Here is an 18,358-nt window from a genome sequence, read left to right as displayed (position 1 = left end):
AAGACGCTCCATGAACTAATTGGCATTTATACAGGGTGAAATTCAAACCCGTGCAAGTTCAGAGATGACATCCACACAGCAGAGATGGGCCAGAGCCATAAAGCATGGATCCAGGCCACAATTTTTCCAGCCTCTGGAGTTGTTTGGCTCCAGAGCTATGGTTTGGTCCATTACAGAGATGGAAACCACTGTGAAACTCAGCTCTGAATCAAACCTTATCCAAAGTTTAAGTGTGTCTAGATCTGGGGTTTCATTTCAGGCTCATATCTGATTTATAGCAAGGTAGAGGGAAAACTCCAAATTCTTCTAGCCAGTTGCAACATGCACCTCGTCATTCCTGTTAGCCATCCTCTGATGGGAGTGATTTTTACTCAATGGATCAGATTCAGCTGCTGTAAAATCAGTGCAATTCTACTGAAGTCAATGGATCAATGCCCATTTTCACCAGCCAAGGTTCTGACCCATATTGTAGGTGTAGGGGGAAGATTTTGGAATAAGAGTCCTCCACTGTATTTGCTCAGACAGGCATGCCAGCCACACAGGTGAAAAAGCCAGACAACCAGAGCAACCTACACAAAAGCACAGAGATGACATGAACTTCCCAAGCCCACTTCACCTAACTCTTCCCAGTTAGAGCAGAAGAGTGAAAGACGCGGCATGTCAATCACTCTGACAGTGAAATTCATTACCTTCCATAGCCTCCTTCATCTTCATCTTCTCTTCTGAAATATCATTAGTTTCAATCATCTGAAATAAATGTAAAATATACACACATATATATACACACACACACATATATTATATATATATACACACACATAAAATGCCCACTAACTCTTTACCATCATTCTCCCGTAGACTCAAAGCAAAGTCAGTGAATTTAAAACTCTAGCAGGCACAATAAGGAACACACTGGCACCAATGTCCTTTGGTCTTCATATTTTGCCAATCAGATTTACATCCTTAAATCAAAGAGATGATTTAAAAATAAAAGTCACTTAGAGAGCTGAGCACTGAGGTGGGTACAGCTGGCATTATCTTAATGGAAGGCCCAAATTCCACAATTGATCAAAGTAGGGCCCAGTTTCCACTTTCATGCAACAATGTTGGAGTTCAGTGTATGCAAAAAGGGATCATTAGGAATGGGCTCAACTTGCAAACTCTGGATCCAGGTGCCAAACGCCCCAAAGCTCAGGGATAGGAGGGGCGATCTGGAGTTTTGGTTTGGACCATCTCTGATAAGAAGTCATTTTCACTATTTTCATCAGTACTAGGGATTTTGGGTACATCTGTTTTTGAGGCCTCAGCTGGAGACACCTTAAAGAGCAGTGACTATCAGAGAACAAGTCCTCAGCACCTTCTGAAAAGCAGGCTCCTTCAAGGGATGTCAAGTTGGATACCCCAAAATTGCAAGTCCCTGAAGTAAAGGCTGGCCTGAGGAGTCTCTAACTCCTTCTGTGTGACTTGCCTTTTGGTTTCTCTCTAAGCTGGCATCAGAATTAATACTGTGACTTACAACCATGACTCAACACATGCTACAATTCCAGGTAATACTGCAGCACATGCTTAAGTGCTTTTCTGAACTGCAGTCTCAGTGCTTTTCCTTCTTCACAGTTTATTTCAGACTTATTTTTACCACATGGAAATTTTAGTCCAACTAACAACTCACTTACCTTGGAGCAATGCAGACCCGCCTAGGACCTTTCACTTATACAGGGGGATGCGGAGGCCACGTTTCTAAAGGAACAGCGTGGCATAGAAGCACTAATGGTTCTGATATTAACGCCACAGGCATTCATCATGACAAATCTTGTTGCAACCCGTAGCAAGGGAGTGGAGACTGTTTTAAAACGACAGCAGCTCTAGGAGAACGTAAGTGGCATCAAAACAAACAAAGCTCGACTTCCATATGAAGGGCAACAACAACAGTCAAAAGGCTCAGAGATGAGCTACAGGTGTGTGCGCACTCGGCCGGCTTGGTGCGCTGTTACTGGTTTTGCTCCAATCACACCTATGGCTTGTTCTCCCAAAGCACTGGCCATCGTGGAGTGGAATCTAGTCACTTGGCTTTCTTCCTCTTTCCCCAGGGGATTCCACATTCTCCCTGTCTAGGGGTCACTTTAGTGTATGCACACTACTGTCCTCTTACTACTTAACTACCATCACTAGACTCCTGGCCTTAAGGGACAATTGCACTGATTAGTTATAGCCAAAACCTCTATACAGCAAAGCATCTGAGCACTGCTTAACTTGAACCACTTTTAAGTTCCATTGGCTTCGCCCAGTTAGTGGATTGTGGTCACTGACTTGACAGAAGTAGGAGCAGGGTCTGAGGGTGCAATACTTGCCTCTGGGGTGATTCTCAGTGACAAAAGTCATCTCACTGCAACTTACCAAAACACACGAAGCACCTGTTTGAATGCATGGGAAAGCAAGAGTCTGTATAGTCGTAAGATACATTTGTTTATTTTAAATATTTGAATAATTCATGTTCTGTTAAATTAGCCAAGATATTTTTAAAAAAATAGAATTTACCCTGCGTCAATGACAGTCTCTTGCTTTTGTCCATGCGTTCATTCCAGGAGCAAGCTGCATTTTCTTGGCCTTAATTTGCATCAGAGAGTCAATATGATCGCTTTCTCTCTGACTGTTAGTTCCTTCAAGACATGTTAGGCCCAGTTGAATGCCTAATAAAGTCAATGGGTGCCTTTCCATTGACTTTAATGGGTTCTGGATTGGACCTTCAGTTCTTTCTTTTTATTTACTCTTCTTTGGAGTTAGGATTGGATGTAGACAGAAACTCTTTTCTATGACACTGGAGTTTTCTACTAAAGAACTCCCTGTATATTTTCCCTGAGGGGAGCTATGCTGGAGCCCTAGCTCTGTAGCTTTCCATGCCATGCCTTTTGGAATTGCCTCCTTTGTATTTAGAATCCATGCCTAGCTAGGAGAGAGGATGCACGTTGGAGAACCCTTCAAATACCATTATTAATGCTTAAGATTCTGCCTTCTCTTTTTGTTCCTTTCCCTTCTTTCACACCCAATACACATGCTCTTTTACTAGTATTAAGCTTCAACCTAACAAACACACAGGCAGCTGCTTAAATTTACTACCATGCAACTGATGGGACTACTCAGTAATATTAAGCACGTTTTTGCTTAAATGTTTGCAGGATTGGGGCCTTAATTTGGAGCAGTGGGGTACCTTTCAAATACCTGTTCTCAAGCAAACAATGTATATTCCAAGACTTGTGTTTGGTTGTCTGTATCCCACTGTGACAGGAACTCTCTCTTGCTTTGAATATTCTTTTTATCTAGCTTCTGGTGCAAAGTGTAAATACGGGCAGAGGATTCAAACACGCAGAGGCTGTGCAGTGATTTTCCTATCACCTAGCACAAGTGGTGTGAATAAGTCACAGACCGACCCTTTGTCCTTATGTCATCTCATAAAGATGGAAGGGTACCTACCATGTGACAGACAGCAGAGCATCAGAATAACAAGGCTGGTGGGCTAGAGAAACATATAATAAGCTCAGAAGAAACAGATCCCTCCATGGTTATGATAGTTACTGCCTGTCCTCCCATCAGCACTAAGATGTGGATGAATCACCTTGAAGTCAGGCATTTCGTCATGTGTGACTAGTGCCTTGATTGGCAGACTTCCCTTCTCCGCCCCCACCCGCCATTGTGAGACCATCCCCATCAGCTGTTCCATTATAACCTTCCCTTATAAACATCCTGCCAGACAGGGACTTATCGATGCCCCCGTCAGTGATGAGGAAACTGAAAACCAGAAATGAAGTGCTCTTTCCCAACTTCATACAGCGGGTCAGTGTAAGAGCCAGGATAGACCCATCATGTCCCAGCTACCAGTCTCCTGGCTTAACCACACAGCAGCCTTCCTCCCATATGGCTCCCATTGACTTCCACTGAATGATGACCTCAGGGGAAGTCCTAGGTCAGGCTATACCCTAATCTCATACCGGTTCTGTCTTTGCCTCTATATCCTGACTGTTCAGCCCTTCTGTAATGGCGACACCTGTGCGAAGCACATGAACTGCCTCCGCATTAGCTACTCCTGGCTGCCAGCAAGCACCTTCTAGTCCAACTCCCCAGTGCCCTCACTTCCATGAGCAGGGAGACAACAGGCTCCTTTACCCAGAGCAGGCAATGCCTAATCCTCCTCCCCCATCGTGGGCCCACCCAGTAATGTGATAGGATTGCTCAGAAAAACAATGAAAGATATGGATAAAAAAATAATCAGATGGCTTTAAAGCCAAGAAGCCCAAGCAAATCATAATACAGGGCAAAATTCAGGTTAGCCCTATGAGGAATAATAGGGACAAAACAACATAAACAGAAAAGCCCAAACCCATACATTGGCATGCTGAGAAGGATGCAGAGCCTCCATGGACTGCAGTTTGTTCTCTAAGACAAGCACTTTTTCCTGCAATCTTTGGATCTCCTGTTTACTCTGGGCTTCTGTTTTCTGTAGTGTCTCATAGTCCAACATCTTCTTCTCAGCCAGAGAAATCTGCTCTTTCAAGAAAGCTATTGCTTGAGCCTGATCTTTATATTCACTGTGTAGCTTCTCCAGTTCGTGCACTCTCAGTTCGGCATCTCGGCACTTCTCCTTCATGTCCTGAAGTTCTGTAAGGTGCTGGTTTGTTTTGGTTTCCAGTTGCATTTTCCAGTTGTTGTTGCTTTCTTCCACTTCGTCGCTGGCCTCCTGTAACTTTAGCTTCAGACTTTCTTTCTCTTTTATGTGAACCGCAGTCTCGATATCGTGCTTAGCTTTAAGGTTCTCCAGTTCAAGCTGGTGCTCCATCTTTATGCTCTCTACCACGGCCTTCAGCTCTACTATCTCCTTGTGTTGGGTGTCAGGGCCTGTGTTCAGGGTGGCTTTGAGGTCTTCCAGAGATTTCTGATGGTCAGATGCCAAGGTGTCCAGCTTGGACTTCCAATTGTCCATCAGCCCCATGTTCTCATTGGTGGCTTGTTGAACTTTGTGTTTCAGGTCAACGATTTCCTGGGAATATTTTTCATTGACGGCTTTCAGCTTCTCTATCTCCTGCTGGTGCTTCTTCAGGGTCTTTTCATACTTCTCCTTCAGCTGGCTGCTCTCTTTCTGGTGCTCCTTGCTGGCAGACAGCAGCTGGTCTCGCAGGCGAAGCGCCTCTGACTGCAGACCAAGATTATGCTCAGGGGTCTCTGCCTGGTGAGAGTTTCTTAGGCATTGTCTAAGCTCCTCCACCTCACTGCGCTGGACACTCAGCTCTTCCTCCAGCTGAAGGATTCTAGACTTCTCTGCTACCGTAGTTAACTAAAACAATTAAAAAAAAAAAAAAAAGAAAGACACAAAGTAAGTTCTCACCTTTCCTTGCTGTCGGCTTCTCTTTAGTAGATGTGTTCCAGGGACAATCAAATCCCAAGCACATTAGCCAAAGTTTAAAAAGAAAAACATCATCCTCAATCCGATTACAGTTTTTGCACCAGGGTAATTAACAATACTTTCTTGCATCAAGGTCTTTATGCTGATTTTTAATGCATGCTTCCAATTTGAACCGTTGGTTTGCATCAGAAACAACATGTCTCTTTGAAACAACTGCTGTAGTATTAGCTACTAAAAGGTTACAGGGGTTTATTACAAATAATGTCCTGAAATCTCATTATATTTCTGAACTGGGCTGCTTGCCAGGTGACTCAGAGAAAATACTACTGTACACTCAGGAATATGGTAGATATTAAAATCAGGATTGTATACATCATGAACGTTTCCTATTATTGCTCAGTTCTTCAGAGCCTCTGGCACCTTCACAACTTTATGCTTTACCCTGGTGTAAAAGGAAAAGGAATTTTACACATGGAGTCTTGTTAGAATTTATTAGCAAAGTAAAAATAAGGTTGAATGCTAGAAGATGTAAGATAATAAACTGCTGGCCATGGGTTACACTGCATGACAGGTTTTGAGTAGCTTCTTAGCTTTCTGAGTTTAATCTTTCTGGCCTGATTTGACTGCTGATCACGGTGGAGGTCTTGGGTTGCGTGGGCACCTTTGGGTACAGAACAACAGACCTGATAAAAGGAAATGTAAAAAACAATTCTACAACATTTACTCCTTTAGCACCAAAACATAACAACTGATCCATTCTATTTATTTGTTTAGGATGACATTTTTCAAAGCTGCCTAAGGGATCTGCATGCCTGACTCCCACTCATTTTTAATGGAAATTGGGCACTCAAATCCCTTTCACCAGTTTGGAAGACTCCAGCCTGGCCTTTTGGGTGATCTCTACAGATTCACAACGGACAAGTTAATGTAAGGGCCCATAGGCTCCCACGCAGCCCTCACACCCTGGCCGCTACTAGGCAGCCTACTCAAAACTCCTGGACGTGAGGGGCTAGGAGAACTCTGATCTCTTCCAGAGGCCCCACCCACGAGGATCATGACTGGAGATGATGATTGGCCCCACCGATTGGCCCGACCATACTATTTAAGCCAGAAGGTGGCACAGGGAAGTTGTCTGAGTAACTGGGAGATCTCCTGACTGGCAGCTGCACTGGATCTGACTCGTGCTTGAGCCCCAGTTTCTGATTCCTCCTCTGACCTCTGGCTTGGTTCCTGATCCCAGCTCTGACTCCTGGCTTGGACTCTGGCTCTGACCGCTAGGCCCGACTAGCCCTGCTCTGACCACATCGCAGTCCTGACAGTCTGCTTGTCTTTTTTAAAATCAGCCGCTCTCCCCACCACGTCACACCTTCATGAAAAACCTTCTCCTCACCCTCCCCGAACAAGGCTCTTAAAGCCCTGATGTATTGCTCCTCTTGACAGCCTAAGTAACCCAAGTGACCACTCCTGTAGGCTGACTTTGGAGCAGTTCCATTTAGACTCTCCACCCTTATCTTCCATCTCAAATTGCAGCACCCACAATAGGAGGAAGGACGTTTGCAACATTGATTGTCACACTGTTATTTCCTACTGCAGCTCAAAAGGACCTCCGGAAGCAAAATGAACCGTGCAAGGTTTAATTGTTGTTATTTACTTGGCGGTGTTAATCGAATGGTGAGTCGTGAAGAGCGCATGTCGAATGGCGTCATGGGGTTGAGAAGCAAACTCAAGTCAGAGGAAATGAGCCACCACACAAGAAGCAAAGGCAAAATCATAGGGTGCTACTATTTCCAGAAAGGGAGTGCCAATACAGTAAACAACGAAACAAAAACCATGGAAGCCCAAACTCAAACCAAACAACACAATCCAAAACAAGGCATTGCTGGCATCAATGCAGCTGACAAGCACAGGGGTCTGCAGGCAGGGCAAGTGGGGCTGGGATTACCCTGGTGTCCTCTAATTCTCTGAGGAGTTTTTCAGCCTGTGCCTTCTCAAACAGCAGGCTCTGCTCGAGCTCCCGTATGCGGGCATGCTCCAACTGCGTCTGAGTCTGGTCACACACAGGGAAGAAAAAACAACAACAACAACAACGACAGGGGAGAGAGCAGAAAACAGAGAGAAAAGGCTGCAACATCATGTTCCGTGTACAAGACAAGGAAAGGCAGTTCACAACGGGAGGAGAATAAACGTCTGAACGGGCAGGAAAATTCATCCAAACAGAACTAGGCTACTAAGGGATTTTACATGGTGGCTATTTAAGCCACACAGTGGACTCCTCTTATCGGGCCCGTTTTAGCAAAGCATCCCTATTCACGAAGGGGGCTTGAGTCCCGCTAAAGGCGAGGAGACTGAAGCAGGTGCTTATGTGCTTTCTTGAACGGGGGCGATAGTGAGAACACTTCACAACAGAAGAAATCCACCCCAGCGCAGCGGGCGTCAGTACAAGGTCTATGCACCAATTAAAGACCATTCACCAGAGGCCTTGTGCTCACTCTTAGCAACGCGGCCCGTTGGCGGCTGCCTACTGGCAGAGTTGCACACTGCAGTGCACTGAAAATTACTGGGACTCTCATTCGCCTTTTGCAATAAAGAGAGAATTTGAACTATGATGTAGTTGACTGCAAGCTGTGCAGTGTAGTGACAATACCAGAAAATATACCTCATGTAAAGCAATGGAGGAAATTTAAGTAGAAAACAATTGTATAACTGAGTGCTTTGCATTTGTACAGCATCTATAGCTAAGGATTTCAAAGTGATTTTCAAATTTTGAGTCTCACAACCCCTTCCCCCGCCTCAGTTTATTTGGGTAAATTGAGGCACAGAGAGGTTAAGTTATTTGCCCAAGTTCATTGGGTGAGTCAGGATTATAACCCAGAAGTCTTGACTCAATGTCCCTTGCCCTAACAACTAGAGAACACTCCTCTATCGGTAGCAAAATTATTATTTAAGCACATCAGGGTTGGCCACCGATATCATGTAAATTCCCTGTGAAGAAAGGGGGAGGGAGGAACCAACATGCAAACTTCAGCTTCCACATTTTTAACTTTCAAAACTATTTTCTACTGAATACAAAGTTGATCCACCAAGATCACAGCCTGACAAGGACTATACGGTTACTTAAGTTTTTCTAGGCAATTTTCTGTCCTTCACGCGCCACTTCATTATTTCCTCCCCCCCATTCCCAAGCCTGAATTCATTTGCATATTTTTTCTTTACAACCTGGTCTGAGATGGAAAAGAATGAATGAGCTTTGGCTCCTTTTCTGTGAATGGAGAAAGTTTAAGTTTGCACCAATCTGTATTTTCTTTTAAAGTCTGGAAAATATTATTAAACATCAGATCAAATATGGTGAAAATCAAGACTGCCAGGTACATGCAATATTATCGTAGCCATGTTAGCCCCGGGATATGAGAAAGACAAAGGTGGGTGAGGTAATATCTTTTATTGGACCAACTTCTGCTGGTGAAAGAGAAGCTTTCCAGCTCCACAGAGCGCTTCTTCAGGTCTGGGAAAGGTAATCAGAGTGTCACAGCTAAATACAAGGTGGAGCCAATTATCAAGTATAAGGAGTTAACACGTTGCAAGAAATCGTTCAAAACAAAGCAGGCAATTAGCACCTCTGCGGTCATAGGGCAAAGGAGAGCTGGTGGGTTACAGATTGTTGTAATGAGACAAAACCAGTGTCTCTGTTCAGTCCATGATTTTTGGTGTCTAGCAGAGTTATGAATTTCAGCTCGTAGGCTCACCTTTTGAAGGTGTTGTGCACATTTCTCTTAAGGACGAGGCCTGAGAGGTCAGCTATGGAGTGACTGTTCCGCCCCAGGTGATAGGGTGTTTTTGTCTTACTACTTTTCTGTGTGAGTTCATTTGAGACTGTAGTAATCGTCTAGTTTGCTGGGGCATTCAATGCACTGGATGAGGTTCCCCACAGGTTGTAATAGGCATGTGTAGGACCAATGGATCTTGAAAGGTGTGCTGTGGGGAGTATATTTGGGACACTTCAAGTTTCATCAGACCTATTTGACCCCAGGTGGAGAAGACAAACAATGTCTCTTAAAAGACGTCTCCAAGCATTGTCAGGCTTGCCAAAGAACCTTAGTGAAGCACAGACATGAGCTGGATATTTGTAAAGGAAAAGGGGGAAATTTGCCTTCTTGTTGACTGGCTTTTCCCCCAATCTCCACATAGCTCACAGATGCTCTTCCTAAGAGCTTGACCCGGTTCTGATTTCACTTACAAGTGCCGTTAATCCTGAATTATTCCATTAACTTCAATGGCTTTAGTATGAATTTACAACAGTAACAGCTAGACCGATGTCTTTGTTTTTTTCCAACATTAAGATGAACTCACATGTCATCTTTTACTTTATACAGACCCTTTCATCCAGCCCTAATTAGACCAGACCAAATTCTGAGATCCACTCAACCCCAAAATTTGAGGGAATTCAGATCCAAACTTTATGGCTCAGGTCTAATTTTAACCCTAATTACTACCCACACATTATGAGCTATATGAATAGCTAATTTCTCACTAAAATGCATGAGGTATCTCATGAACTCCAGCAGATGATTGCAACAGTGTCTCCTAAGGATTTTAAGGTTTCCTATTATAAGATCATCTATTATAAATAGGCTTTAGCTCTTTCTTGCATTTGCCTCCCATTTTCTAAAGGCTATAGCAACATCATACTGCCTAGAGATGGTCCTGGATCTAGGTCACACTGCATTCTGAGAGATGTTTTGAGCGAAACGTCACAGCTCCTCCCTATATCCATCAGGGAACTAAAATCACAGATCCAAATATCTCCAAATTTTAGAGAATTCCAAATCTGAACATGGGCTTTGTGGCTTGCTCCTGTCTTTATGCCTACTAATATTTGGGCAGAGACCTCTAGACTCCACTGAAATACGCTGGGTTAAGAGTTCTGGAGGAACAAAAGGGGAAGATGATCAATTGAGAGCATCTTTCTTCTCTTCAAAAACGATTAAAAGTCTAGAAAACATGACCTATGAGGGAAGATTGAAAAAACTAGGTTTGTTTAGTCTGGAGAAGAGAAGACTGAGAGGGGCATGACAACAGTTTTCAAGTACATAAAAGGTTGTTACAAGGAAGAGGTCCTTAACCACTGAGGATAGGACAAGAGGCAGTGGGCTTAAATTGCAGCAAAGGTGGCTTAGGTTGGAGATTAGGAAAAACTTCCTACGTGTCAGGGTGGTTAAGCACTGAAATAAATTGCCCAGGGAGGTTGTGGAATCTCCATCATTGGAGATTTTTAAGAGCAGGTTAGACAAACACCTGTAAGGGATGGTCTAGATAACACTTTGTCCTGCCATGAGTGCAGGAGACTGGACGAGATGACCTCTCGAGGTCCCTTCCAATCCTATTATTCTACGATTCTTCAGTGGGGATAACTGGCATGCACCGTATGACAATCTGATTGATAGTACTCCTATACTCCACACACACTGTTCTTGCTATTGTTTGTTACTTATGACATCAGCCTTCTCATCCCTAGGATCACTACAGAAGCATATAAATGGAGAAAATCTAATCAAATTGTTCTGGAGGTCCCTGTCCTCCCAGGATAACTGAGATCTAGCTAGACAGCCCTGCAGCTTTTATAGCTGCTAAAATTGCAGTCACAGACTACAGGCGGCCAAAAAACATATCTAACCTGCACAGAGCTGCACTTGGTCTTGTCACCCTCCTTGATAAAGCACTTTTTGTGCTAGGCCCTTCCTGCCCAAATAAAGCATCTGACCTTGCTCACATCCAGTCACTGGATCGTCCAGCTGAATGAACGTTCAGGAAAGTGCCGTGCTTGCTTGTTTGCAGCGAGGGATGCTACAGTATGTGGCTGCAGCGATCCTCTCACAAAGGGATGTGCTGAAATGTCACCTCTGAGCTAGAACGCGGCTGGCTGCGAGCACACCAGCCTGTTTTATAAAATGGCCTACGCAGATGCCATCAGCGCCGTTTACATCACTGAGTGTCTCAGCATTTGGGGTGGGTCAGGCTCTATTTAAAAACCTAACACTGCTGTTATGTGCACCTCATAGGCACTGAGTCTAGTGCTTCAGCCTGCTTGGGCAGCGCAGACTCTGAGTTCAGAAGTAATTTCAGGTTACTTCCTCCCCAAGCCCAGAGAACCAAGACACCATTAAGATGATGCTCTTGGGCTCCGCAGGGAGGTGATGGTATTTTGCAACCTTGTAGCCTCCCGTTGCTTAATTGTACAACGTGGAAGGACCTGGAAACGGCCTTTTAATGAAGAATGAAAGCTGGAACTTCCTGAAGGACAAATGTTGCAATCACAGCTCCCCAAAGACAGTCAGCAGGGGAAAGGATGTAGAAAGGTTGGGGTGGGGCAACTGACAATGGGTCACTGGGCTTTTTTGCCTCTAGGGCTGCGTTTACACTGCCGTTAAAAACCCAAGGCTGGCCCATGCCAGCTGACCTGGGCTCACCGGGCCAGAGCTAAGGGGCTGTTTAACTGCAGTGTAGACGTTCGGACTTGGGCTGGAGCCAGGACTCTAGGACCCTACAACGTGGGAGGATCCCAGAGCTGGGGCTGCAGCCCCAGCCTGAACATTTACACTGGAATTCAACAGCCCTAGGAGCCTGAACCGCGGGTGTCTAATTGCAGTGTATATATGCCCCAATTGGCTAGTTCAAAGCTGAACAAGGATGGTCGTGACTGAAAGTAGTAACCACTGGATGGCTCTAGGGCAGCTTTACATGAAACAAACTAGTGGGTTTCACTAGGGAACACATGTTCACAGAACAAAAAAGCCCTCTGGCTAGAATGTTCAAAAGCCCCATCAGTGATCAAGGAGCACAAGTCCTATTTAACAAAAGCCCCATTGAAAGTCAAGTCATTTAGGTGCTTTTGAAAATCTCAGCCACCATCACATTCAGTCCCTTAGGGTCTGTCTTCACTGCAGTTCTTAACTAAGGGCGTGGCTACACTTGCGAGTTAGAGGGCATTAAAGCACCCTCAGGTGCCCTAACTCACGATGCGTCCACACTGGCAAGGCACGTAGAGCGCCCGGACTCCACAGCTGGAGCGCTCCTGGTATTCCACCTCCACGAGAGGCGTAACGCTTGCTATGCCCCGGCTGGAGCGCTGCGGCGCTGGTATGCACGCCCCGGTCTGTTAATGCGCGCTGATCGGCCTCCAGATATGTCCCACAATGCCTGTTCTAGCCACTCTAGTCATCACTTTGAACTCTACTGCCCTGCCCTCAGGTGACCAACCATCAGACCCGCCCTTTACATTCTCTGGGAATTTTGAAAATCCCCTTCCTGTTTGCTCAGCAAGGCGTGGAGTGCTCTCAGCGAATCTTTCCAGGTGACCATGCTCCACGTGCCAGGCGATCCCCAGTATGGAGCAATGGCGAAGTGCTGCACCTCATCGGTGTTTGAGGGGAGGAAGCTGCCCAGTCCCAGCTGCACTCCAGCCATAGGAATTATGATACCTTTGGGCACATATCAAGGGACATGCTGGAAAAGGGCCAAGACCAGGACGCATGGCAGTGCAGGGTTAAAGTGAAGGAGCTGCAGAATGCCTACCGCAGAGCCCGCGAGGCAAACAGCCGCTCTGGTGCTGCCCCCGCGACCTGCCGTTTCTACAACGAGCTGCACGCAATACTTGGGGGCAACCCCACCTCCACTCCGAAGACCATCACGGACACTTCAGAGCCCAGTTCAACAAGGCAGGAGGACGAGGAGGAGAGTGGGAGCAAGGGTCCTGAGGAGGAAGACACCCCGGCATCCCTAGATGCATGCAGCCAGGAGCTGTTCTCAAGCCAGGAAGAAGGCAGCCAGTCGCAGCGGCCGGTGCTTGGGGAAGGACAAACACCAGAGGAGTTGCCCGTTAAGTGGCTGTTATTTTGGGAAGAAAGTTATTCGGTGCAGGCTCTTGCGGCGAGGAGGGTTAGGGCTGCATGCATGGCTAGATGCAGAATAGGGCGTTGATGTGCTCTCTCACACTGCAGTAATTGGCCTCAGTGATCTCTTCAAAGGTCTCAGCCAGAACTTGGCCAATAAGCTTGCTTAGGTTCCTTGGGAGAGCTACTGTGCTCCTTGTCCCAGTCAGGCTAACATGTCCACGCCACTGTGCCATGAGGGGCAGGGGGACCATTGCTGCACACAAGCAAGCTGCATATGGGCCAGGGCAGAAGCCGCATTGTAGTAGAAGACCCTCCTTTGCTTCCCAGGTCACCCTCAGCAGCGAGATATCTTCCAGGACGAACTCCTGTGGAAAATGTGGGGACAGTGTTCAGTAAAGGGGCCCCCTGCAGCTGTTGGCTCTCCCCAAGACACAGAAACCCAGAAGACAGTACGGTTGTGAAACAATCAGTCCCCCTGGCCCCTGTGCTTACTCACCATTTTGGGGCTCCTGTGGGTTGTGCGTGCTCACTCTGGGAGGGGCAAATTCTGCTATTGTGTAGACTGTGCTGCTTGTCTTTAAGTACGGGTGAATCATTGCTCTGTCTGGTGTGAACAATGCTGCCTCTGTTAAGTGTTGCATTTTACCTTTACAGATGCAACTTTGAGATCTCAGCCGTCTGTGTTATCACCAGCCGAAAGACACCAAAGAATTAGGAAGAGGCCACGTAGAAGACGACATGGTGCACGAAGTAATGAACATGGTGCAGCAGTCCCTTAATGAAAATGAAAAAGGGCAGGAGTGGCGAGAGAGTGAAAGGAGGGTCTCGCCAGCACCAAAGCAAGGAGCGGCTGCTAAGCATCATGGAATGCCAAGCGGACTCGATCCAGGCGCTTGTAGCCATGCAGGCAGAGCACTTCTGCGCCTGCCCCCTCTTGCAGCCCTTGTCCCAAAACTCTTTCCCATGTCACCTCCAACCCACTTTCCCCCACATCCAGTTTCTTATCGCCACCAGCTGCCTCCAACACCTGTAGCTTCACCACCCAGCCCTGAAAACTACGACCCTTACCCACTGCACTCAACCCCCATCACTATGCATTTTAGCTAGCCTGAAGTGCAGCACTCATTGCACAACACTCCAGACAGGAGGCAGAGTATGAGAACAGGATATATGCAAATCTGTGATTGGGTCATCTTAATTATCACTTCAAAAATTTTTTTTCTCCTGCTGATGATAGCTCATCTCAATTGATTAGACTCTTCCTGTTGGTATGCATACTTCCACCTTTTCATGTTCTCTGTATGTATAAATATCTCCTGTCTGTGTGTTCCAGTCTATGCATCCGAAGAAGTGGGCTGTAGCTTACGAAAGCTCATGCTGAAATAAATTTGTTAGTCTCTAAGGTGCCACAAGTACTCCTGTTCTTTCTGCAGATACAGACTAACACGGCTGCTACTCTGAAACCTGTGATTGAACCGTTCCCTACCCCACCCCCTGCCCTTTCTGTTTCCCAAGCAGTTGTGTTTCTTTTCAATAAATGAATTTTCTTTTAAATAAATGGATTTTTTGGCTTTGAAAACATTCTTTATTATTGCATTAAGTAAGATACCTTAGCCCAGGAAAGCAACAGGCACTGCAAGCCAGTGTAGCAAACAGAGTCCTACTAACACTGGAACCACCGCTCTTCACTCCCATGCAGGACACCAAACATTACTGGTGGCTTTTAGCCTCAAATTGCTCCCTCAAGGCAGCCTAATCCTTGCAGCCGTGTGCTGGGCCTCTCTAATAGCCCTGCTCTCTGGCTGTGCAAATTCAGCCTCCAGGTGTTGAACCTCCGAGTTCCATCCCTGAGTGAATCTTTCACCCTTCCCTTCACAAATGTTATGGAGGGTACAGCACGCAGATATAACTGCGGGGATGTTGTCATCAGCCAGGTCCAGCTTCCCATACAGAGAGTGCCAGCGGCCCTTTAAATGACCAAAAGCACACTCCAGTCATTCTGCACCGGCTCAGCCTGTTGTTGAACCGCTCCTTGCTGCTGTCAAGGCTCCCTGTGTAGGGTTTCATGAGCCACGGCATTAAAGGGTAAGCAGGGTCTCCAAGGATCACAATGAGCATTTCAACTTCCCCTGCAGTGATCTTCTGGTCTGGGAAGAAAGTCCTGGCCTGCAGCTTCCTGAACAGGCCAGTGTTCCAAAAGAAGCGTGCGTCATGCACCTTTCCGGGCCAGTCTGCGTTAATCCACGGTTATCCACAAGCACCTGGAGAACCATAGAGAAATGCCTCTTGCGATTAACGTACTCAGAGGGTAGGTGGCCCGGTGCCAGAATTGGAATGTGTGTCCCATCTATCACCCCTCCGCAGTTAGGGAAACCCATTTGTGCAAAGCCAGTCACAATGTCATGCACATTACCCAGAGTCATGGTTCTTCTGAGCAGGATGCGATTAATGGCCCAGCAAACTTGCATCAACACAATTCCAACGGTCGACTTTCCCACTCCAAACTGGTTAACGACTGATCAGTAGCTGTCTGGAGTTGCCAGCTTCAAGACTGCAGTAGCCACCTGCTTCTCCAGCTCTCAATCTCGTGTCCTTGCACCGCAGGGTGGGAGCGAGCTCCACACTCAGTCCCATAAAAGTAGCTTTTGTCATTCGAAAGTTCTGCAGCCACTGCTCATCATCCCAGACTTGCAGGACGATGTGATCCCACCACTCAGTGCTTGTTTCCCGAGCCCAAAAGTGGCGTTCCACGGTGGTGAGCATGTCCATGAAAAATGCCACAAGCAATCTTGTGTCATATGTGTTATGCGAGTCGACGTCGTCAGACTCCTCACTGTCAGTTTGTAGCTTAAGGAGTAACTTCAACTGCCGAATGTGACGTGCTGGCGAGACTCATCAGTATACTCCTCAGCACTTCAGGCTCCATTCCCACAGACCAAAAGGGAAGACAGAGCGCGCAGTCCAAAAAATGTTGAAAGATGGCACCAAATGTGGAGGAAGAACAGGGATTGCTGGGATGCGAAATGATGCATCACAGGGTGTTGGGACAGGACCCAGAATGCCCCGCACCCCCCACCCCCTTCCCACAAGCCACAGCGTCAGAATAGGAAGAGGTGCTCTATGGGATAGCTGCCCATAATGCACCGCTCCCAATGCCGCTGCAAGTGCCGCAAATGTGGCCACGCCAGTGTGCTTGCAGCTGTCAGCGTGGACAGACTGCAGTGCTTTCCCTACTGTGCTGTACGAAGGCGTGTTTAACTCACAGCGCTCTACATCTGCAAGTGTAGCCATGCCCTCAGGTGAAACTGTGGGAAGGCAGTGGTGGATGAACAGCACTTGAGTGGTTTAGTTTGCATCCTCACTGCAAAGAGGGTGGGGGGGGGTTACCAGCCTGAGAGAAAACCTCATTCAGGCTTTAGCCTATTGCCCCAGCCGGGCCAGGTAGCCTGGCTGACAGCACTAAACCTGGGTGAGAGGGTCTGATGTGTAAACGATGGGGTGGAAGGTTAGGAGCAACACTTGAGTAAGACCCCAAGTTAACTTCACAGTAAAGACCTATGCCAAGGGGTCATTCTCAGGAAAGAGACCAAAGATTGAGTAAACCGTAGCGAATGAATTACCCTGTTGCTGCGAGAGGTGATTTCCGCCAGGCACAGATGGAGAAGCTCGACACTGATAGGAAGCTCCACACAGGGGTAGGTGTGTGTAAAAGATAAAAACCACATCCTGTACCATCAGCAAGCTCGGTTTTATTTTTCTTACTCACAACCGCTTCATCTGCGGAATAACCCAGCCGTACATCAAGTAATAATGTCCAGGAACCAAATATCACTGAGGCATTTGGCCCTGTGCATCTTGTGAAAATGAAGAACACCCCTTCCAAAAGCCCTGTTCCATTGCAATTATCCCCTGGCTGGTTTTAAGCCCGGAACCGAGGCACAGCTCACTGCACTAGAAAAGCTTTAGCAAAGCTCCCCTCACAGGATTGATTTGCACCTTTCCAACCCCCTATTCGGCTGCTCTGCCTTCTCCTCCCAATAAAAAAGCAGAGATTTATTCTTAAGGGTGGTCAAAGCAATTGTGTGTCTCTAAAGTCCAGAAAAACACACCGCACCCCAGGAGCCTCCTAGTTCAAGGATTTGCCTTCTCAGCCAGGTTCTGGCCTCGTATCAATGTACTGCTGAACTACTGACTGCTGAAGCAGCTCCCTCGACATGCCTGGCTGACTTAACTAGCCTAATTCTAGAGGAAAGGGGAAGGGGAAGGAGAAGGGGAGATTTTGGACACTGCTTTGCCTTTTTGGAAAGGAACCTTGCCTTTCTGAAAGATCACTCTTCCTTACTCCTCCTACAAGGGAAACCTTGCCTGAACTGGAACCTGAGACAGAGAGTCATCCCCCAATGCTGATCGCTTTTGTGCAAAGCTGGCTGCAGTGCCGTTGTGCAGAAAGACCCTTACGCCTTCCAAAAAAAAGGGCACTGCAATGTCAAACCACAACTGTCTGTGCTTGTGAGAGGAGGACTCCATTGAGAAGTCCTGGAGGATGAAGGCTTAGATCAGAATGTGTGGCATTCTACCCAGATACAGCTAGGATACAGTTGCTCTCCCACTGGCTATGGATCATATACCTTACTGAAGCTGCTAGTAATGAGAGATAGGCCAGGGACAGTGGTTGAACAGTGGGAAAAGGTATGTTAGAATGCATTAACACACACAATTTAATTAACATGGATGCTTAATATAACTTAGGACAAAGTCAGGTTTAAAAATCGGTCGTGGTTAATCCTAAGTGGATCTCTAACACCAGCTAACACCTTGTGGGAAATTTTTCACAAATCAGTCTATAATATTCCCTATCAATGCCTTTCTGTAATAAGTGATCAATCAGCCCTACACAGCAATTACTAACACATCCTGGTAACAGAGCTGGGCAAAACGCAGCAGAAATTGTTAAAGGAAAGTTTCAAAAGCAACTGCAGACAATACATTACAGCGAGCGTGCTGCAAATTACCTCCAGATCTCCCTTGGTAATGGATTCTTCCTCCACTCGGAACTGCAAGTCCTCCACTTTCCTGT

At 46.5% G+C, this 18,358-nt stretch overlaps 1 protein-coding gene across 2 annotated transcripts in view; it reads right to left on the bottom strand.

Moving 5' to 3' along the window:
- Positions 1 to 18,358, bottom strand: part of CLIP2 (CAP-Gly domain containing linker protein 2) — a 127,905-nt gene that overhangs the window by 15,343 nt on the left and 94,204 nt on the right. For both annotated transcript variants that reach the window (XM_039507617.1, XM_039507618.1), the window contains exons 9-11: positions 18,294 to 18,354; positions 4,379 to 5,323; positions 690 to 747 (exon numbers count right to left, since the gene is read on the bottom strand). In XM_039507617.1, the coding sequence (XP_039363551.1) occupies positions 690 to 747; positions 4,379 to 5,323; positions 18,294 to 18,354 (1,064 nt within the window). The remainder of the gene's footprint in view (positions 1 to 689; positions 748 to 4,378; positions 5,324 to 18,293; positions 18,355 to 18,358) is intronic.

This window comes from Mauremys reevesii, linkage group 20, assembly GCF_016161935.1.
Source record: "Mauremys reevesii isolate NIE-2019 linkage group 20, ASM1616193v1, whole genome shotgun sequence".
Lineage (NCBI taxonomy): Eukaryota > Metazoa > Chordata > Testudines > Geoemydidae > Mauremys > Mauremys reevesii.
The sequence above is the reverse complement of the archived record's forward strand: the minus strand, read 5'-3'. Positions and strand labels throughout refer to the sequence as shown.